Source organism: Dermacentor andersoni, chromosome 3 (genome assembly GCF_023375885.2).
Source record: "Dermacentor andersoni chromosome 3, qqDerAnde1_hic_scaffold, whole genome shotgun sequence".
NCBI lineage: Eukaryota > Metazoa > Arthropoda > Arachnida > Ixodida > Ixodidae > Dermacentor > Dermacentor andersoni.
In genome coordinates, this window is record NC_092816.1 from 63,107,500 (window position 1) to 63,130,022 (window position 22,523).

A 22,523-nucleotide genomic window follows, 5' to 3' on the forward strand; every position below is an offset into this window, starting at 1 on the left:
TGGGGAAAAGGCATTGTCTGTCATAGAGTTTCTTGTCTGTGGCCACACTAGAGTCCCTAATTGTGGCCGACTAGCCGAGTCAAGTCAAACTGTAGCCGAGGCAAGTCAGTGTTTACAAACCGCAGTGTGTAGCACGTGCTGTAGTTTCGGCAAAGCTTCGTTGGACTGCAAAGGATAGCAACGCTCGATCATTATGACCCGCTCCAAAAAGAAGAAGGACGACGTTGAGGAAATTCCAAGAGGTGTCCCAAAGTCTGGCCGTGTGTGGAAAAGTGAGAAAAAAAGGTATGGCAGGAGTTCAGCGTGCAAACTCGTCCATGAAGTGCAGCGAAAAATATTGGTAAAACAGGCATTGCTTCTTATATATTTATTTAGATAGGATAGGTCTACCTATAATACCTGAGAACGCGTGAACACATCAAGAGAACTGTTAGAAATGTGATAAAACCATTTGTCTGTGCTCGTTGCGTGTGCTTCGTTTGTTTTCACGGGTGAGTGAAAACAACGTGCATCTGCTTGACAGACTTGCTGCGGACAGCAGTGATTAAATTTTTATCTTAAAAGATACAATGTTACAAAATCGTGTTCTGGTTGCGCATCGCTTTCGCCACCATTCAAGGTGTACCGTACAGAGACCGAAGCTAGGGCGCTTTTTTCGTTGCTGGGTGCTTTTTCCATCGCGGCGATGGATGGAATTTTCTACAAGTACTGCTCCGGTAGGGTACACGTAACCAGCAAACGGAGGCCTCAGGAGAGCACCTGAGATTATAATAACACTGTCTAAAGGTACGTCAGACGTACCTGCTTTGCTTCCGTTTCGCAAGCTCCGCGGCTCCCGCCTACCGATTATTGTACATGTTTTTGCAAAAGGATGTTTACTTCATTCAAGGGGGACCATTAAAACGTGCCCTTGAAGTGTTACGGAGAGCAAAATACGAAAAACCTGGCACGAGCGAAGATACTGCTCCAGGAGAGCAAGCCCGGTCTCTACTACGGCTCCTACTGCCCTGCCCCCCCGCCCTTCAGGAAAATCAGTGATGTTATTGTAAAAACAGAGCGCCGTAAGGCGCGAGAAAGTCTCTCCGACGGGTGTAGCAATGAAAAAAGCGCCCCGCGACTTCTACAACACCAAATAGAACCTTGCCGAAATCTTTATGAGCAGCCAAGAAAAGCGTTGTCCCATTTCTGCAAGGCGACGTATAATGCTTTGCGAGCAGGGTCTGTATGCTCAGCCGATTACTTTCTGGGACACGATCACTTACGTTTTACCACACCGCAACCTTGAGTGGGAAACGCTGCTCACGTGACACTGGAACTCTTGTTTATTGGCATATTTGGATGGTCACGTTGTGTTATGGCAGTGGTACGAAGGTACCACTACCAGAACAGAGTTATAAGAATCAGTGGATCTGCTTGCAATAATGTGTCTTCGCGATCATTAGGGATGTGCAAATATTCAAATCTCTCAAATAAAGAATTGAATATTGTCTAATTCGATTGTTTTAGAATCAAATAGCCTCTATTCATAAATACGAGTAGCTTTCGAATATTTTGAACCGTCAACTGTGTGATGTCTAAGTTAAAGTTGAAGTAAAGTTGCCACAAAATTCATCCCAGTGATCATAGTGGACATTATACACAAGAAGTTACATAGTGAAATGCACTATACGTCTGCCAGGGAGCCAGACACCTCCGGCTAAACTGCTATCGTTCGCACTCGTCAGAAAACCCTGAGGATGCAAGCAAATTCCTTATTTGTTCCGTATGCTCCATTTGTGGTTTTAATGAACAACGCTTCGCAATGTGCAATTTAATAATAGAGCCTTGCCAACATTGTGAATATACCGGGCGCACGAGGTATTTGAGAACATTATTCTTTGTCGCCATAAACACCAGCAGGCTCATCATATCTGTCTATAGTAGGATACAACTTAAACAAACAGCAGTTGACAGCCAAGGCACACAGACCGCACGGGGTTGTATTACTCTGCCAGCCAATCACAGAAGCAAACAAAATTGTCATGAAACCTTTTCAAATTGGCATTATACTTGATAGCTCCGGAGTGTCTGCTGTTCTTGAAGAGTCTTTTCATCGGTGAAAGCTATGAGGTGTGCAACAAGCATGGACAAAGTGTATGGAGTCTGAGCACTTAACTCTTCAAAAGTCCATGGTACAGTCCATTTCACTGCCAAGTCAATTTTATTGCTCATGAAACTTCACTGCCGACTGAAGTGAAACTTGACAATAAATATTGTCAAGTTTGCGCTCGATTTTCTTTCCTTTCTTGTCCCGTCCTCGTGTAGTTCACCTGAAAGGTAATATGCACCACCAAGCCCAGCTAAAAACCCTTCTTGACAATAAATAGTTGCACTGAAGCAAGACAGTGTTTTTGACATCCTTGCAGTTCCTTACTTTCCACCCTAAAGCCAGGCCTCTTCATATTGGTCATGCCTGTTGTATCAGCTGTTTGGAAATATTTTTTTAGCGAGAAGTGCTATTGATAGAGGACTCAACCTAAATTCACTTATACCCGTGCGTTCATCACTTCATAAAGTGCATACCGTTAAGGTCAGTCCATAGATATACGTCTCATTGTACTTTTTTGTGGTTGGACAGGAACACTGAAGAACCGCTGTCAGTTTGCTGGCATGCTTTCTGAACTGGCCGCTGGCATTGCAGGCAACGGTTTGAGATAGTCCAATCGTCAAGCATTATCTAACGGCGCATAATTTTCAGCTCGGTTACATGATTTCTGGGCACTGTGCAATGGTGAACACTGTCGTTGCGCGCTGACTGGGTTGCTGAGCCCGAGGATGGGTGCAATCCCAGCCGCTTCTTTGATTTGGTCTATAAAATTAATATATTTGTATGCCGCTAATTATTTTCATTGCAGCCTACTTATGCTCACTTGCTGTCTTACACGGACTTTCTAGCACACTGAAGTGACCATTTGAATGTGTTCATTCGAACAGCTGTTATGGCAGGTTTCATCCAGACCAGACATCACCTACAGCGTTATTGTTCTGTCTGGATAGAGCGCAATGTCATTCTGCGCTCTTCCATAAAGACTAAACTGTCTTGCGGTTTGCACCTGCAGCTACCCACAGCTAACACCAGCAACAGCATTGGTGTTCTGTTGGCAAAATTCTAGCAGTGGTTACAGTTCTGTTTGGATGGAGCACTAGTTACAGCATTGTTTGAACTATTGTGTTTCATTCATTGAATTAGTGCAACCTTGCCTCTTCTTCCCTTGCTGTTAGTGTTTGTACTCAATTAAACATGTTTTTCATTTTGTCTCTTCTGGAACATGCTCAGGTTCTCAAGCATGGTGAAGGACAGGCCTCTGAAGACATCATGGAAGTTTAAAATGGAACAGCGCGCAGAAAGAAAGGCGTTGCTGGCACTCGACCGTGAACTCAAGGAAGAGAAGAAGAGAAAAATTGAGGTAAAACTGAGCTTTTTGTTAAGTATAAACAGTTCGGCAGTTACTCTGCCTTCTTGCGACAATCTCCCATGCACCCGATTTTCAGCATCTGAAATAATACTGTGCCTGTTATTCTAAATAAGAACGCAATTAGAGTGAGTAAAAACTTTATTGAAATAAATAAAGTAAGGCACAATGGGCTGGGCCCCTGTTCCAGGGCTCCACTGGCATGAGTGGCTCACTGGGCTTGGTCCAAAAGAGCCAATCAGCTCTCCCAACCCTCGTCCACAAGCCATGCCTCCTACAGCCTATTCTTCATTAGTGGATGTTGGTGTATTATGGCGTTGTCTATGTGCGGAGGCCTCCTGGGGCACTCCCATGTGATGTGTTTTAGTGTGGGTGTGTCTGTGCACCACAGGCACTCGTCAGTGAACTTCGTGGGGTGTATTCTGTGTAGGTGGTGCAGGTTGGGGTATGTATTCATCTGAATGCGATGCCAGTCCTTCTCCTGTTGGCTGTTTTAATTAGAGGATGATGAAACTTCATTTTCTCAATGTACTATATAGTCACGAAAATGCACAACAGGCTAATTGTAGAAAAACGAAGACAACACTTTTGATTTTTGAGGAGCTGTGTACACTAAGCTGCAACCTTGGTTACCAAGCCATCAACACAATTATGATACTGTAGTTTAAAAAAAATGAAATGTTGGGGATGGTTTGAGCTGCCCATACAGCATTCTGGTTCACAGTGAAACAGTTAGCTTGTGGATAGGATTCTCACCAGGCCACCTTTGCACATAAGGCTTGGCTTAATACCAACTCCCAAGTGCTTACCTTGTGAGGCCAGACTTCGGCAGTACAAGTACAAGCAAAACCACAACAATACACTGATGAACAACAGCAACAATGTTTTTTGCAACCAGGAGACCCACTGGGTTGCAGACTAATGACCAAGATGTTTGCCATGGTCTTACGGCGAACAAAGGCAGAGTTCAGCAAAGGAGAAAAACGTGTCGACAAACTTGTCGACTCTCGCAGTCTTGTCCTCTCTCGCAGTCTTGTCAGTCCAATGGTCATGGGGCTCCGCAGCCACGTGACAGTCTACATTTGTGAGCGGTTTGTGAGAGTTGTGCCACTGGTGAGAAAGCCATCTCGCTGCCCGCAGGGGAGGAGAGAAAGAAGGCATCTGCTCTCCTCAAGTAGGAGTGCAAGCAAATATGAACCTTCATAATTCCCGCAAGCTAAGTCAACAGCATAATCAGGAGCCTTCTTTGTGGATTTTGAATCTGCACTGTGCACCATTTGCATGCACAGCAATGCTCATTTTTTATCTTTCTTTAGCCATTGATATTTCGAAGCTTATTAAAATGTCCAATTTGAAAATAACTTTATTGAGTCTTTAGTATTGTGCCTCATAGCCTAAAGTTCCAAAACCATTGTAGCCGTCATAATTGCTCCATTAAGAATTACATAGTCAAATGAAACTTGGCAAACAAATTTGAAAAGACATTAAAGGAACTGACAATTGGCTAGAATGTGTTGTGAGGCGCTGATGGAAATTAAATGACCATGATTTATAGTGATAGAACGCAGCGCGCTGTTCATGATGTAAATAGGAATTATATTTTAAATTGGTAAAGAAAGTCTCAAAAACCAGTAAGTGGCGAGACGTGGTGGTGAAATCTCGGCACTTTGAATGTATTGTACGAGATTACTGTAAATGTATTGTATGAGATTACTGTACATAAGTTGACTGTTATTAAGCACAGCACAATTATTGCTTAAAATTGCAGTTGGTATGCTGTTAGACACTTGCGCATTATTATATGCTTCAGAAATCAAAAACGCACAAGTGGCTATGGCAACACGCTGAACTCCATGTCTCGTGTAAAGGTGTCATTTCATTTTCCATCCGATTGCTTTCATTTTGACTGGTTAAATACCAAAGCAGTCGGACAGGAAACCACAAAGACACGTAGCTATTATCGCAGGAATCGTTTAACATTTCAGAATACATGAATTGCAGGAACATTGGCTTGATAAACAAAATCATATGTTGTTACAGCACGGCCACATTTGTCGTCTCCCTCCCACTAATGCCGGTGTAGAATCGCTGTTGCACTCACCTATCACGGTTTTCAGCATGCTTCCAGTGAACGACTACATCCTTACTGCAGATAGAAAAATTCTGCTAAAGAAGGTTCCATGGCGTTTTCCGCACTAGCACATTATATCATGAGAAGCCAACAAAAAAGGACTTTTGTCTGTGTTTGTTGGCTTCTCATAAGATGATTAAAAAAAAATTGGGCCCCTCAGTTAACCCCCTTCCTTCGTGTTCACTTCATGATTAGACACTCTGACCGGTAAGCTTTCTATCGCATTAAAAAAGATGGGTACCTTGAAAATTGGTTCTCAGTCCCTTTAATCCCCGGGGACCCTGAAACAATTTGGACTGCCATACATCACTATTTTGCATGAGCATTAATGGCCAGCTTTAAATGCCCCTGAAGAACAATGAGCAAAACATGAACAAGGTGAATGCAGGAGCCAACGTTTCGACAAGTGGACTTGTCTTCTTCAAGGCGACGTATGCTTTCCTCGCCACAGTATATATTGGGGGTGTTCTTCTAAAGGGGAGAGGTTGTAAGGCGGGAGGATGTGGAAACGAGGGAAAATGTGTTATCATGTCGAATTGAGAGTAAAGGAATGCTGTGTACAAGGTCAAAGCCAGGGCACCCCCCACCCCGATCTGTCAACGCACGCGTCTTTAAACATGTCTTTAAAGTTCTTGTTTTGCCGAAACAAGAACTTTAAATACTTGTTAGTGCACGCAAAAGTCAGCCAACAGCATTCCCCCGTAATAAAAGCATGTTTTCGCCCTAGGTGCAAAACCTGCAGGCACCTTCAAAGTAATATTAAAATTAAAAGCACCGCAAATAGTTATACACATGAAGTCAAACCTAGCTTCGCTTGTAGAAGTTCAGATGTGATTTATATGCTTGAATGTTCCTTCTGCAAGAAACAATATATCGGTGAAACAGGACAATCAATGAACGTCAGATTAAACGGACATTGCGCGGACACAGCTAAAAAGCTTCTCAAAGCCGTCGCCGAGCATTTCAACCAACCAGGTCATAACTTTGATGAACTTAAACTCTACATCTTACAGTCAAATTTCCGTTCTGAACGAGAAAGAAAATACAGATAATCATACCTTATCCATAAGTTCAAGACATTGCAACCAATAGGCATAAACGTTTCAAAGGGGGCTTTAGAATCTATTCGCTATGCTAAACTTCAAGCTATAGGCAACAACACTTAGTTTGATTTCTTGGCGTATCCCCCCCCCCTTTTTTTCGTTTCCTTTCCTTCTTTTTTTTTTTTTTTTTCTCAGCCGGCGTGTCAGACGCCCTTGACACGCCGACTAACGCGCGTGCATTGACAGACCGGGGTGGGGGGTGCCCTGGCTTTGACCTTGTACACAGTGTTCCTTTACTCTCAATTCGACACACTCACACATTTTCCCTCGTTTCCGAATCCTCCCGCCTCACACCCTCTCCCCTTTAGAAGAACCCCACCTATATATACTGTGGCGAGGAAAGCATACGTCGCCTTGAAGAAAACAAGTCCACTTGTAGAAACGTTGGCTCCTGCATTCACCTTGTTCACGTTTTGCTCGTCGTCTTGAATTTCCATCTCCCGCATTCCCCGTCTTTTCTCCTGAAGAACAATGTAACTTATAAACAGAGATTAAAAAATCTCAGATTTCTACTGATAACAGTGAAGCCTCTCAACATTTTTTCTTCCACCTCTGCCCTTTCTACATAAAACAGGTGACTTGGATGAGCAATCTCATTGTTTCACTCTCATGAAGCGATTCCCGCCCACCCACCCCTGCCTCCTTCCTCCGGAACCACCAGTGCTCCTAATCCGATGTTAAAGTGGTTTCTTTGACTCTTCCTTCGACTTTTGCACCGCTGCTGCTGCTGTCACTGTCTTGCAAGGCGTGTCAGGAAGTGTTTCAGAGCATGCATATACACAACAGGGATGTGGAAGAGAGGAAAGGGGACGCAAGAAACTTGTTTGTATCTTTCCATTGTGTGCACCACAATGCCATCTGGAGCTCACTGGGCGTTGCTGCAATAGCCTCTTAACAGCTGTAATTATCCATGACCCCCCGCAAACGCATTACAGAAACTGCAGCGCTTACCTTTGCACTAACATGCAGCAGTCCAGAGAGGAGGTAGATATAGAATCGTAGAGAGGAGGCGAAGAATAGGTAGAACTAGCAGAGTCACGAAATGAACAAATAAGAGCCTTGCCACTCTTCACTCGCAACTCCCATACATGGAGGAAAGCAGGAGATGGAAAAGGAGATGCTACTGCTAGACACGGCAGTGGTTGTAGACCAATTAGATAAATTTGAGTTCAAGGCACAGTACGGTATGTTACAGCTGTTTCTGAAAGGTAAACACCATGCAACTTTGTCAAGCGAACAACTGGTGCAGGGCATGCAGACACAAAGCCACATTAAAGCACCATGGTGTCTTGGTGACACTATGGTGGAAGTGGCCACATGTCAAACCAACACTTCTTTGCCTGTCTCGGTAGCTTTGCAGCTATGGTGTTGCTCGAGGTCGCAGGTTCGATCCCAACCGTGGCAGCCGCATTTAGACGGAGGCGAAATACAATAACATTCGTGTACTTACATTTAGGTACATGTTAAAAAACCCCAGGGGATCAAAATTAATCTAGAGTCTGCCACCATGGCATGCCTAATTTTCTGATTGTGGTTGTGGCATGTGTGGCCTAACAATTCAATTAAAGGTTAACATTTCTGCCACAATGCGAGGTGCTGTGTGAGGTAGTGACAATGCTAACCTTCTCGGACTTTATGGACTATGGCGCACAAGATTCCTCAAGCAAGCACCTCTTGCTATGTGTTCTGTGTACTACGCAGACAAACAGCAGTGGTGGATGCAAGGTAGGTCACCACTCTCGTATTGCACTAAATGCTGAAGAAATTGAACGTTTGCCGTGTACATCACTGCAATTATTGTCAACCAAAGCAAATGGCTCAGAAAGCTTTGTTTACATCAATTCCCACAGTGCGTCAGATATGCATGATTTTTAAGCTACGTGTTTATGCTGTAAGCTGTTTTTGTTCTCGTTCTTGGCACATCTGGCTGTTCCTGTGCGTGGTACGTGACCAAGGTATGCTTATCGTGGCTGGGCTACCGGGGCATACTTATGTAAGGGCACTCTTGTAAACCGTAATTGGTTTTTATATTTTATGTTTATTCAGGAAGATGGAAAAGGAGGTCCACTGCAATTGTGCAGTCAGCATGTGCCATGCAAATTTTTCTAGTTGCTATTAAAATGTTTGCTTTGATACTATGAACTAGTCAGTAAAGCTATCGACACCAAACATATGTTTTTATCCCCTACAAAGGGGGTAAAAACAGTGCGAAGGACAGCACGAAAGCAGAGACAATGTACACAGTGCTGTTGTCAGCACACTGCTGCAGTCCTTTACTTCCTTGCAAAAACTGTATAATAATAAGCAAGCAATCCCATTTCAAGCTAACGCTCATTTGGAGCATTTGTTTCTAATGTGTAGGAGAGTGTGTGCCTGAATGAAATATATGTGAACACATTTGTACACAACGGGAAAAAAATATCTCATGCTATGCGCTTTGCAGTAATCCACATGCCTTGTTTAGTACTATGCAACTGCAGGACACTGCAGAAATCTGTATGGCAGAACGGATATCCTAATAAGCGATAGCATTGACAAAATAGATCTTGCTAGAGGCGGTGGTGTGCAGCTCTATACTTCTGACAACACAACCACCACACAAGTACGCACATAAATGCAGAGGATGTGAGTTGTTTTTTTCATCTACTTTATATTTCATTACCTTATCATTTCTAGGCTGCAATTAAATATGGCAAATAATTTCCCTTCTGCTCCCCTTACCTTCGTTGATTGTTTGGCTTCATATGGCTGTGAGTAACAAAGGATCGGGCCCCTCAGTTCTCCTCCTTCTCATTCATAAATAATAAAATAAGCAATTGTGCAGGGTGGCAAATGGCTGTCCTCGCACAGCCAAGCAGTGATGCAGCCGACTGCACAGCCCAGTATGGTGGCTGAGCCCAGGCAACACCACTTACCCATGGTGGCAGCGGTGTTCGCAGCGCCCTTCTTGAAACGGTCTACACATAGCTTTCTTGGTGATAAGTGTTGCATATGAAAATGCAAAGGAAGATGTTTCCGGAATACATTTGTTGCCAAAGCACAGTGTGTAGTCAGTTGAGAATGTTACAAGAGAGAGAGTGGACTTTATTTATAGAAAAGCAGAGAAGTTAGGCCTGAGCTTGTGCACTCTAATCTGCTACTCTTGCGCAGAGGAAGGAGAACAGGAGAACAAGGATGGAGGACGATGATGACAAGAATAGTGATGAAATGAAAGCTGGTTATCAATACAGCAGCATACTTTTGAAGTTTTGAGTAGTCCTGTGTTGTGCAGAAATTACATTATGGCCTTTACACTTAGTATGGCCCATCACAAGAGAAAATTACAAAGCTACTAAAGGATATGTACAAGAAGATCAATGTTCAGCTTTCTTCGGAAGGCGTGAGTCAAGTAAATAACAGTGTGTATTAAGAAAGGGCTGGAACAAAGCTTTCCATTGTCCCTGCTTCTTTTTTTAAATTTATGAAAGGAGAATGGAAAAATGGTTAGAAAGAAAAAAGAAGGCTTTAAAGGCTGCATTAAATTGAATGTAGTATTTGCAGAGAAAGTGCAGCCAGGTTTAATGTATGCAGACATTGTGTTAGTAGCAAAAAGTCAAGATATTCAACGCCTTGCTAACATCTAATATGTGTGGCCAGTGTGGATGAAAAGCTAGGATTCCCATTTAGTGAAGAAAAATTGGCTTTCGTGGTTTCTAACAGTAAATGGATCAGAGCATCTCAAAACAGGACACCAACAATAAAAAAATGCAAATAACTTGGTATATGGATGTGTTAAAACAGTGCGGTATTTGAAAGCACAGAAAAAGGCATTTACAGCAAAAGGCATGAGACATGCAGCAACGAGGAAGCACAGAACATTATATACTAGTATACAAGTATGCAGTGGTGAAAGGCCTATGTGAAAGAGTAATTAGGCACTCACGGTAAAAGTGAAGCAGTAACAGGGCGGCATGGGACAACATTCGAGATGAGGGAAGCACAAGGAAGTGCAAGGAACTGGGGCGTATGGACAACAGTAGGTGGGCACTAAGTGTGCTTTAAGTATTTGTGTTGACAAACTCTGGATTTCCAGTGACACAAAAAGCAACATAGGGCTTACAGTTAGACAAGCAGGTGCTAAATATTGATTAGATAACATGCAAAGGAAGACTGCTTTGTAAAACTATTAAATGGGGAAGAAAGATGTTTTGCAATAACTCCAGTCTGGCACTGGAGTACTTTTCTAGGCCCCCTTAAGGCTGGCTGCTATAATATAACTTTGTAGGGGTGTGTGACTATTAGGCCCAAACAATGAACGCTCCTTTCCTACGAGCGCTTCCTAACCTTACGTGAGGCCTCCTTACAGCGAAGGACCGATGGAGGAAGCAAGCGTACTCTGAAAGCTCCCTTCACCCGTCCTCACGTAAGGAGCGGTTGCTGCATGCCTGGATTCGAGATTATCCATTAAAAGCTTTACGCGAACACCATTATTCTATAAAAAAATGTCTCGTCGAGTGTTTGTTCAAAGTGTGTGCTTTTATGGAGTGTTCGTCATGACCTGTACTGTTTCTGTGACGATGCGCTGACACTTTTTGTAATGGCTGTGATGAGTTACTTGCAAAGTTTTGTTTATTATTGGGGAGCATATTTACAATTGCTAGTAGGTACAACAGGGCGTGGCACTTGCGGACACGACGAACGTTTGCGCGCATGTGGGAGTAAGTGCGAGAGAGGAAATGTGGGGACTTTTGCTCCTTGAATATGCGATTCTGCCTAGGCGCTACAGAGGAGTTTCTTAGCACGTGTTGTATGTGCTCGTCCCTAGGCGCGCTGGCAGAAGTCGTGGGTCACGGTAGTGCTGAACCTAGCATCACAATTTGGCGGCTCAAGGCAATTATATTTATTCAATCATGTTGTTTGCTATTTAAAACAATGTGTCACTATTTCACATTATTGGCGGTGCCTCCAGCACACCAAAGCGGCAACGGGGACATCAAAGCTAGAAGCCGGACTGGTCCGTGGGGTTGGGGTTCGTAGAGGCCTGCGCATGCCAGGAGAGTATAAGATCAGCTGTCCGCTATCGTGGACAGCCAATTTTAATGTGACAGCGTTATGGAGCTTGTGTCGCAGAAAAGTCGGCGGCGTTGGCCGTGAGCGAAAAATGGCGGTAGGCAATTCCATAAATAGAAACAACTTGCAAGATGGGCTGGGTGGGAATCGAACCAGGGTCTCCGGAGTGTGAGACGGAGACGCTAACTCAGCCATGAGTTTGATGGTTCAAAGTGGGACAAAAACGCCTCTAGTCAATGCGGTGTTGCCTTAGAAATGTACCGTAGAAAGTTATATTGCTGTGTATATAGGTAATTATGAGCATGTAAATTACAAAAGTCGCAGTTAAACACGTAGTGAAGTACGTTTCCGCTACATTTCTTCTGCGCTTGGCGCACACGCAGAGCCATCTTGCAGCAAACACAGAAGACCCCCTCCTCGCAATGTACGGCGCTGCCTCGACAGGTGGCGTGCCACTTGCCCGCTTCTCCCCTTTGTCTCGTTTGAGCGCATTGGGGCCGTGCGGGGACCGGTGCGAGGATGCCCGAATACCCTTGCGTTTAATAAGTTTTCTCGCTCTCTCCCCCTTCCAACTTCCAGTGTGCGTCACTCGAACCCTCGTGTTTAGGCGATGCGGCTCCTCTTTCCACTCACAGCGCGATTCCTAGGTGCAGCATCCGATGCGGGGCACCTCTGACGTGATCACTGCGCCGTAGCGCGTCTGGTGGGAAAGCGTCCCCTGCGATGTGTGCCGTGCTGCTGGCGAGGAGTCATGCGTCTGCGTGGTGCTCCCAAACAAGATATAGGACAATCCCATCGAGGCATCAGCCCCATGATCACATCCACCTTCATGGCGCGTCGCGGCCCAGCTGTTCGTGCCAATCACGACGTTTGGCTCGCGTAGATCGTTTCTCCCTCCGAGACACCGAGTTCTTTGGTTCGTTCCGCTTGCACAGGTGCACGTTTTGTCTTTGTGTGACTCAAGAGCATGCAGAGCGTATGAGTGGGCGGTGCGAACGGGGTGCAATAACGCTATCGCGTTCCACTATTAAAGGCGAAGCTTAAGCGTCCTCCAAGTTTTTTTTTTTTTATGCGAACACCCCCTGGCACGCTTCGGCCTCCGTGGCCCCAACCCACGGGCTGCCCTGCTTCCGGCTTTGATCCCCTCACTACCGCTTGGGTGCCCCGGATATCGTGCGCCGCCTCAAGTGCTCTCCTGAGGCCTCCGTTTGCCGGTTACATGTACCCTCCTGGAGCAGTGCTTGTAAAAAATGCAATTTATCGTCACGACTAACAAAGTGACCCGCGACTTATACGACACCAGTCAGAACCTTGCCCCTTCAGAGAGAGTGATCACCAAATGGGGCGTCCGTGCCGACTGCCTCACCGCGTGGGCAGTCAGCGGCGGAGCGTCAACAAACTCGACCCCCCTCCGCCATGCCGGCACGCCTAGGGACAAACGCACGCTACACGTGCAAGGCAACTTCTCCACCGTAGTGCCTAGGCAAAGTCACATATTCAAGGAGCAAAGGGCCCCAGATTTTCTTTCTCGCACCCGCTCTACTCGTGCCTGCGCAGAAACATTGAGCGCCGTCAAAAGCGCCACACCCCGCTGTACCTACTAGCAATTGTAAAAACGCGATTGGGGAACATGCCAGTTAAATCCTAACAATTGCTAATTCAAGCATTTAGAGATAAATCTATGGGCCATAGCCCAACTCATGAGTGGTTTAACTGATTAAAAGTGGCTGAACCCTATGGAGCATTATGAACAGTGTGGATACTGTTGTGTGCACTGAGGTATGCGTGGCTGGCAGGAGGTCTGGACCCCACTTCACACACACGAGGAGATCTCTTCAGTGAATAGCTTTTTTTTACAGTAGATTACATGGTGTAGTGGTTTACTAGGAGAGAGCAATAAAGCGGCTGCAAGCTGCTTAAGCAACAGCTTTCGTTCCTCAGATCCTCATACTGTCCCCAAGTGTCCTTATACAAGAATTGGGGCTGAGGGAAGGTCCGGGCAGCCTCCCTGGCCCCAACAGCACTTGTATAAGATTATCAACACTTTCTGTAACTGCATTGCTGCATCGGGCTCATCCCGCGGTCAGCCAAATGGTGCTCTGGGCGCTGTTTAGGTCCAACACAGCTCAAAAGGAATTGTCAGGCACGGTGTTGAAATGCAAAATTCTGTTCCCGTAGTGCGGGGGCACCTGTGGTCCAGATGCCGCCGAACGCAGGTGGTTATGCACTGCCGCCAGTAGTGGGAGGGGCCAAATGGCAGTCCTTGACCAGTGGCCCTTTTCAATAAGTGGCCATTTCCTTTGCGGACGTTGTGCTGCAGCACATCGAAGAAACTTGAGCTGTGTACGCATCAACGTATAAAGTATAACTCAAAACGGGCCTCGTCCTGGAAGGAATGTGGCATTCACGTATGCGCCCTACCCGAGCTATGGCTTCTTGTAAAATAAACCAAGGCCAAACATAACAGTACCCTTCAATTGGGATAGCCGATGTCAACGTGGCTAGAGTTCTCACAATATTGAATGAAGATTGCCAATTAACCATCTGCTGAATTTGTAAACGCCTTGACAGGTTGCGTGAGATGTGGAGGGGCGTGAGCCAGGATCAGCTCCTCCAAAGATGTACATCTCAGCTATGGAACATACAGAAATGATATTGTGACAACCAGTGAAAAAAAAATCAGCAGAAATCATCGGGATTCAAGTCAAGCAATGACTTCATGGTGTAAAAGTGGTCAGATGTCCAGTTGTGCGTGATACGAATGTGTGTGCGACAATATGACAGTGACAATGATGTAATGACTATGACATGATGGCAATGGATGAAGGCAGAGTGACAACGATGCTGTGATGACGTTGAAATGATAACAGTGGAGATGACTTAAACAGCAGCATGATGAAGGTGGCACCACGATTAAATTATGATGACAGCATGATGAAGACGATGGTGTGATGATGATGGCGTGACAACAGCGGAAGCCTGCATGGGAGATATGGGCACACAGGACGAGGCTTCGAGCCAACACCGAGCTCTGCTTGGCACAGCGCTGGCTATGAAACTGGGGAGACGGCATGGGAACATTTGGAGACGGCCAAACGTATGTCAGTCCTATTCACCTGTGCTAACATGAAAGGGCTCACAAAAGTTATCAAAAGAAATTTTGCTAGCTTTTCTTTTTGTTTTTCCCGCTATTAACATCGCATTGACCATGAATACACAAACTTAGGGATTTTATCGGAAAACCAGGGATTTTCGAAGTGTCAGTTGAGGGATATATGTTGTAGGCATTGCCACAAGGTTGTTGCCGTCGCTAATTTCGCTTCCACATGCAGCTTTATGTTTCACACTGTTATGTTTGGTGCAGGGAATTTTACCCTTTTCTGGGAATTTTCAGTCACAATTTCAGACGAAAGGGAAAAAGGGAATTTTTGCGATATTGCATGCATTTTAATATTAGTGAAGTAGATATTAGAATTATGCCTTTGAGCAAGCCATCACTTCGACAACCCACAGCACAGCATTTTCAGTGCACAGGCCCAACTTGGAGTCGGTTAGCTTCATGTTCTAATAGCCTTTGTTGTTGAAAAGCTAGTGTGCTGTTGGGTACAAACTGGGAACTGCAGTTTGCTGCATCAGTACGTATTCGATAAGCTGACCTACTAAGAATCACAAAAAGCTGTAAGCCACCAGTGCTAGTTGATGCCAAAACTCTGATTATGTTGAAGATATGTTGGGAACTGGCATTAGAGAGTGCCCCATTAGAAATTGAGTTCTCGACATGTTGCTGTCCGCCCGAGGCGTTAAATAAACTGTGTAATATTGTCACCCAGCTATTACAACTAAAACAGTTTACCACCGACAGATTGGCAAAAAAACGTCTGCCTTTTGCGATGGCTGGTCCTCGAAGAGCGCGCGCGCAACCACAAACTTCGTTGTTCTCGTCTTAAGGGTCCCGTGTCATCACGCGCAAACTTATTTTGTGTCATTGCTCCCCTCTCAAAAGCGACCGGCCCGGTCCTTTCAAGGGCAGCGGGCGCGCACCATGGGCAAGAGTGCCAACATGAAAAGACAAAAATAAACATACAGGAATGTACACAATGCTGAAGCGGTTTGTGAGGGTTGCTTATCCCTCGCGTGTGTAGTACGGCTTCATCCGTACTACGTGGACGACCAGCACGGGGACGGCGTCGGTTCGAGCCAGGATCAGAGCCTTGAGGCACCACCTCGTAGTTCACATCACTGAGGCGGCGTACAACTTCATAGGGGCCGAAATAGTGGTGCAACAATTTCTCTGAGAGCCCACGGTGTCGGATAGGTGTCCACACCCACACGCGGTCGCCTGGTAAGTACTGGACATTCCGTCGGGTCCGGTTGTAACGGTAGGCGTCGGTATTCTGCTGGGTGCGTATGCGATTCCGAGCAAGCTGGCGAGCTTCTTCGGCTTTCTCGACGAAATCTTCAGTGGTGTCATTCCTTGTGGCTCCGTGGTCTACCGGGAGCATGGCGTCTGAGGTGGTTGTAACGCGACGTCCGTAAACAAGCTCGAATGGTGTAAACTCGGTGGTCTCCTGCACAGCGGTATTGTAAACAAACGTGACGTACGGCAAAATTTCATCCCATGTTTTGTGTTCCACATCAATGTACATGGAGAGCATTTCGGCTAATGTTCTATTTAGGCGCTTTGTTAAGCTGTTAGTTTGGGGATGATAGGCTGTGGTCTTTCAGTGGTCGGTGTGCGTCAGTGTGATGACTTGTTGCAATAACTCCGCTGTAAACGCTGCACCGCGGTCAGTAATGAGTACAGCGGGTGCACCGTGATGAAGCACAATGTTGTGGACGAAGAAGCTGGCGACTTCAGCAGCAGTTCCCTGTGGCACAGCTTTCGTCTCCGCATAGCAAGTTAAATAGTCAGTTGCCACGATTATCCACTTATTTTGCAAGGATGACGTGGGGAACGGCCCGAGAAGGTCCATTCCCACTTGCTGGAACGGCGCCAGAGGCGGATCCAAAGGCTGAAGGAGGCCGGCAGGCTTGACGGGTGGAACTTTACGCCTTTGACAGTCACGGCACGTTCGCACATAGCGCTGAACCGACGAAAATAGGTGTGGCCAATAGTATTTTTGCCGTATGCGCGCTAATGTCCTCACGAAGCCTAAGTGGCCGGCACAGGGATCGTCATGACACGCCTGTAAAACTTCCACGTGCAGTGCCGTCGGGACGACGAGAAGTAACGTTTCCTGGCTGTTCTCGAAATTTTTCTTGTACAGGACATCGTTTCGCAGGCAGTGCGACGTCAATCCTCGTGAAAGTGGGCGTGGGACAACAACGTCAGCTCCCTCAAGATATCGGATGACTGGAAGCAGCTCAGAGTCTGCACGTTGATAGTCAGCCATGTGCACCACGTCGACGACACCAAGAAACCGCAAATCTAGTTCCAAGTCGGAGGATGTCAACGGAATAGGAGAATGTGACAAGCAGTCAGCGTCGCTGTGCTTATGGCCGGATCGGTAGACAACAGTTATGTCGTATTCCTGGAGGCAGAGGCTCCAACGAGCGAGGCGACCTGACGGGTCTCGTAAATTGGCAAGCCAGCAGAGCGAGTGGTGATCACTGATCATTCGAAATGGCCGGCCGTATAAGTAGGGTCGGAACTTGCTGATGGCTTCACTAGTATGATGGATTTTTTACTAGTATGACAGGCGATGCCCGCGGACTTGTCGACGGCTGGATGACGTCGTCATTTAGCATTTCTTGAACTTGACGCTTAATCGCCTCCCGCTCCATAGGTGACACACGATACGGATGCTGACGAACAGACCGCGCCGACTCCTCTGTAACGATCCAGTGTTGGGTAATGGAAGTGCGCTGGACTTTGGATTCCGTGGAAAAACAGCCGGAGAATTCTGTCAGTAGGCCCAGCAGCTGATCCTTCTGTACATCTGCTAAGTCAGCATTAATGTGGACACGGGTATTCAGGCTGGCGTGAGTTGTTGCATCTGGTGAAGTCACTTGTAATGTGCCGATGTCTGAGAAGTCAGCAATGTCGTTCAGGAATGCCACAGCTGTACTTTGAGGGACGTGCTGATACTCATGGCTGAAGTTTGTCAACAGAACTTGCGAGCACTTATGCTGTATTCGAACAAGGCCCCGGGCGATGCAGATGTGTCTTTCGAGCAGCAGCGGGATATTTGCCTCGGCAATACCCTCATAGCCATCGAATGCGTCGCAGGTGACGAGGGTCAATACGCTGTTCCTTGGCAGCACCGTGATGTTCTCGTCAACAATCCTCAAGGCGTTGACATACGTGTCATCAGTGCTGCTCCCTGCTAAGGCCTGCGCCGTCGAAAACGTTACCCGCGACTTTTGTAAGTTAATCACAGCTCCATTAGCCTGCAGAAAGTCCATTCCCAGAATTAGGTCCCTCGAACAGCTTGGGAGGATAACGTAAACCCACGAATGCTCACTCGCGCTGTGCATCTTCCTACCGGGGTGCGAATCTGCAACCCAGTCCACTCGGTAGAAACTGTCTTCAGCTTGCAGGCAAGGTCCATGCTCATAACTGAGGTGTCCGCTCCAGTGTCGATTAACACCGTTATTTCTTCATCGTCTATGGTGACGGGAATGTTTGACATTACTACCTCTCGTAAGGTGTTTGACTCCGTCTGTACGTCTGCGTCATTCTGTTTTCGTCGTCGTCGTAGTGGAGGATCTTGCGTACGGTCGTCATCAGCGGCCTCACCTCCGGAGGTCGCTGAACTCAGTTTTCCCGACCCACCGGGCTAGGTGAGCGGCGTCTCAGAGTGCCGTGAGTAAAGGCTTGGCTTGGTGATGGTGACCTGTAACAAGCAGGAGACGACGAACGGGGCACCTGCCATCGCTGATCAACATTGCGACGATTCGCGACGAAACTCTCTATTTCCGGCGGCCGCTCACCAAGTCATGGACAAGGTGCATTCGGCGAGAATCCACAGAGCCCCACATGACGATAAGGACACATTCTGTAGATGTGTCCGGCTTCGCCACAATGAAAACAAAGGGGCTTGTAGTCTGTGGTGCGCCAGACGTCGCTCTTCCTAGTCCTTGCTTCGGCGATGTGCGGTGGGCTGCGAGGCGGCCTGAAGCTTACGTCCATTTGTTGAGTGGGGTGTACCATGTTGCACGCACTTGAGGGTGGCGGACGGCGTACTGCTTCAGCGTAACTCATTTCGGCGTGCGGTCCCTGCTGTGGTGCCTCGTACTGTCCAGGAATATGGATGGCCTGTCGGACCTTGGCGCGCACCATTTCCGCAATGGAAAGTTGTCCCACAGGGGCAGTGGTCGTCTGCATCTTCTACAGTTCCTCCTTGACGACAGCCCTGATGAGTTCTCGCAAGGCGGCAACATCGTTACCGAAGGTAACGGCAGAGAGCTCCCTTGAAATCATGGCGTCGCAGTTGTTTTGCCTGGCCCACCAGAAATGTCACCCAGCTATTACAACTAAAACAGTTTACCACCGACAGATAGGCAAAAAAACGTCTGCCTTTTGCGATGGCTGGTCCTCAGAGAGCGCGCATACAACCACGAACTTCGTCTTTCTCTCCTTAAGGGTCCCGTGTCATCACATGCAAACTTATTTTGTGTCAATATTCTAAACATTACTTTATCTACTGTTGCCAAGACAGTGTCTTGTGTGTGTGTGTGTGTGTGTGTGTGTGTGTGTGTGTGTGTGTGTGTGTGTGTGTGTGTGTGTGTGTGTGTGTGTGTGTGTGTGTGTGTGCGTGTGTGCGTGCGTGTGTGTGTACACGTGCACACACACATTTAAACTATGGGAAATTGACAGGGATATTTTTAAAGCAATGAAAAGAAAATTGTCGCAAACAGGGAATGCATAGGAATGGAAATTCTGAAAGGTACAGAACATCACTGGTTTCGCATTGGGAAGCGGGAGATGGCCACTCAGGTACAATGTCCTACAGGATCCGAGGGTCACAGCATAATCAGGTTCTTGCATACCAAGAAGCTGGAGTCTGCAGAGGTACACTGACAATTGTGCGAAGCGTACAGACCGGACATTGTGAGCAACAGTCTGGTCAGGCAATGGTGCAGGAACTCCACGGTGGGCCCATGCAGCGTGCACAACGAAGACTGCACTGGCCAGCCACCAATCGTTACGGTAAAACTGACCGAAAGCATGCGGCACGCTGTTGAAAAAAATAGACGCTTCTCAATTTCAAAACTCTGCTCCCTGTTGCACGAGATCATCACACAGAAGCTGGGGTATCAAAAGCCAAGTACAGGATGGGCACGACAGCAAAGCTTCAATCACCAAATTCAATGACATGGGAATGCAGATCTTAATGCTGTGGTATGAAAAATGTCTAAACAAGAGTGGCTCATGTGTGTAGAAATAGCTTGTGTTACTGTGGCTTACAATATAAACACTATTTTTCTGGTCATGCCTCATATTTTATTTATCTTAATTAGAACTTACTTTGTGGGTTCCCCTTGTATGCCTTCATTACATTGCTGCTTTAAAGTAGACATGGGAGGCAACACATAGGTATAGTAACCTTAAATAGTGCATACAGCACTGTACTAATTGATTTGTAGCAGAATGTGGCCGCTTCTACATTTGTGGCAGTATGTACATGTGTGTGTGTGTGTGTACAGGACATTGCCAAAAGAAACAAAGCTAATATTAGAAGCATGGATACTGCAGTCTTTTTTGCAACTTGTGGTGCAAGAAAATTCTGGAAAGGAGGGATGCATCAGGTGTAATGTAAGAGTGTGTTTATTTTCTTTTCAGCAAGCCTTATGCGGCATATTTTCTTCTACTTGCTTTTGCTTTGTGCACACTCTAACTTTTTTAAATTTATATTTCCCCTGTGCAGATAAAGCATTTCAATTCATCCCTTTCTTAGCTTCAGTTACTGTCAGCCTTATCATACCAGCACAGCCTTTGACTGCCAGGTTGTTGTTGCTGTGGGAAAGGCTACTTTTTTGCAATGTGTACGTGTGTGTAACATGTGTGTGTGTGCATATTTAGTTATTTAATTGGCTAAGCCTCATACTAATTTCAGGAGAAGAAGAAAAGGAGGGAAGAAAACCTGAGGCGACGTGAGGAGAATGCCAAAAAGGCAGAAGTAGTGCAAGTGGTGAGTTTTTGCATCTCTTACCTTCCTCTGTAATGAAATTTGACCTTGCAGGCAAGGCACAAGTGACACACCGCAATTGCGGCACAAGTTGTGTCTACACATTACTGTCTAGTATAGCATGTACAGTGTGCATTAAAATGCTCACAGTGTAGCTTTTTGGTCTCTTAGTTGCTGTTTAATTTTAGGCTGCTTATTAAAAAAACAAATTTGGGATTTACGTGCCAGAAACACGATTTGATTATGAGGCATGTCATCGTGGGGTAGTCCAAATGAATTTTTGACCATCCGGGGTTCTTTAAATGTGCACCTAATGCACATTAAATGTGCAAATGTGGCTGCCGCAGTCCAGATTTGATCCTGCAGCCTCATGCTTCGCAGCAAAATGCCACAGCCACTAAGCCATCACAGGGGTAGCTTGCTTATTATTACATATCTAATGCTATATATGGTTGTACAAGATTAACATTAGAAAATTGGCCATCCTACTTAGTGCTTGTTCATATATAAAAGGCGACTGTTCGGATGCCATTTTGAAAAGCTTGGAATGGCAGCAGGAGGCAGAAGCATACTACAATGGCGGTGTCATATCTGCAGATTTAGTTCCACTACTTACAGGTGGTGGAGCTAGTGTATATTGTTGCATAGCAGGATTTCATGACCCAGCAAATGAACATAGCATAACACTCTCTGATGCACATTGTTCCACCTGAAAAAAAAAAATAATACTTATGCGCTTGAGAGAGAAACAGAGATATTTACAGTCAAATGCTTTTATAATGACGTGCTTGAGGCCTCCGAAATCATTTGTTATGTAAAGGTCGCACACTGCACATGTCACATTAGGACCGGGCCAGAACTATTTCTTCATTATACAGGACATTTTGTTGTAGAGGTGCTCAACTGTATTGTGATAGAAAAGCCGAGAGGTCAGCCTAAATGCACTTGGTGCTCACCTAGAAAAGCACTGTAATTCGGACTGAGTGAGTCCATGCAAGATATATTACCCTTGTTTCTTGTATAGTATAAGTTACCACGTCAACATCAGCTTCTTCCCTTCTTTTCATACTTCAGATCAAGAACACTGCCAAAATCAAGCGGATGTCCAAAAAGCAGCTCCGGCATGTCAAGAAGGCGGATACTACAGTTGTTTCTAAGAAATCCAAGAATGCCGACCAGTAAAGGTGTGATGTACAGAATAACTAAAGATTAAAGTATACTCAGTAATCTTTGGTCTCTTTCCTGCTTTTTCTGCTCTATTTGCATAAGATAATGCAGAACTGGCATTAACAGAGCATGTGCTTATTAGCTGCTTCTCCAGGCATGTTCAGCTACCATTCCCTTATGCCCAGTGTGAACACTTTACATAAAGCCATGGTGAGAGCATGAGTGATAACTGCCCCGCAGTATTAATGAAGTGCCAAACAGCTTTCCATTGTTCGTGATTATCGGAAGGTTCAGTGAAATCTCAGCGGGGAAGCCACGCAATTCCTAAATTCTCTTGGTGACCATGAAAACATGTACGTATGCATCATAGTACCTTCAAAATGCCCCAAAGGGCGTCTGCGTCAGCAGACATTTGATTGAGGTATGAGGTAATTGATTTTCTACAGGAAATATATCGAAAAAATAATGTTGAAATAACATGGGAAGGAAT

General features: G+C 45.9%; 1 protein-coding gene across 1 annotated transcript; it reads left to right on the plus strand.

Moving 5' to 3' along the window:
* Positions 1-85: 85 nt before the first annotated feature.
* LOC126546960 (coiled-coil domain-containing protein 86-like) lies at positions 86-22,093 on the plus strand. The gene is made up of 4 exons (XM_050194691.2): positions 86-285; positions 3,317-3,446; positions 20,795-20,869; positions 21,941-22,093. Exons 1-4 carry the CDS (start codon positions 194-196, stop codon positions 22,046-22,048), a joined length of 405 nt encoding a protein of 134 aa, XP_050050648.1. The 5' UTR covers positions 86-193; the 3' UTR covers positions 22,049-22,093.
* Positions 22,094-22,523: the final 430 nt, after the last annotated feature.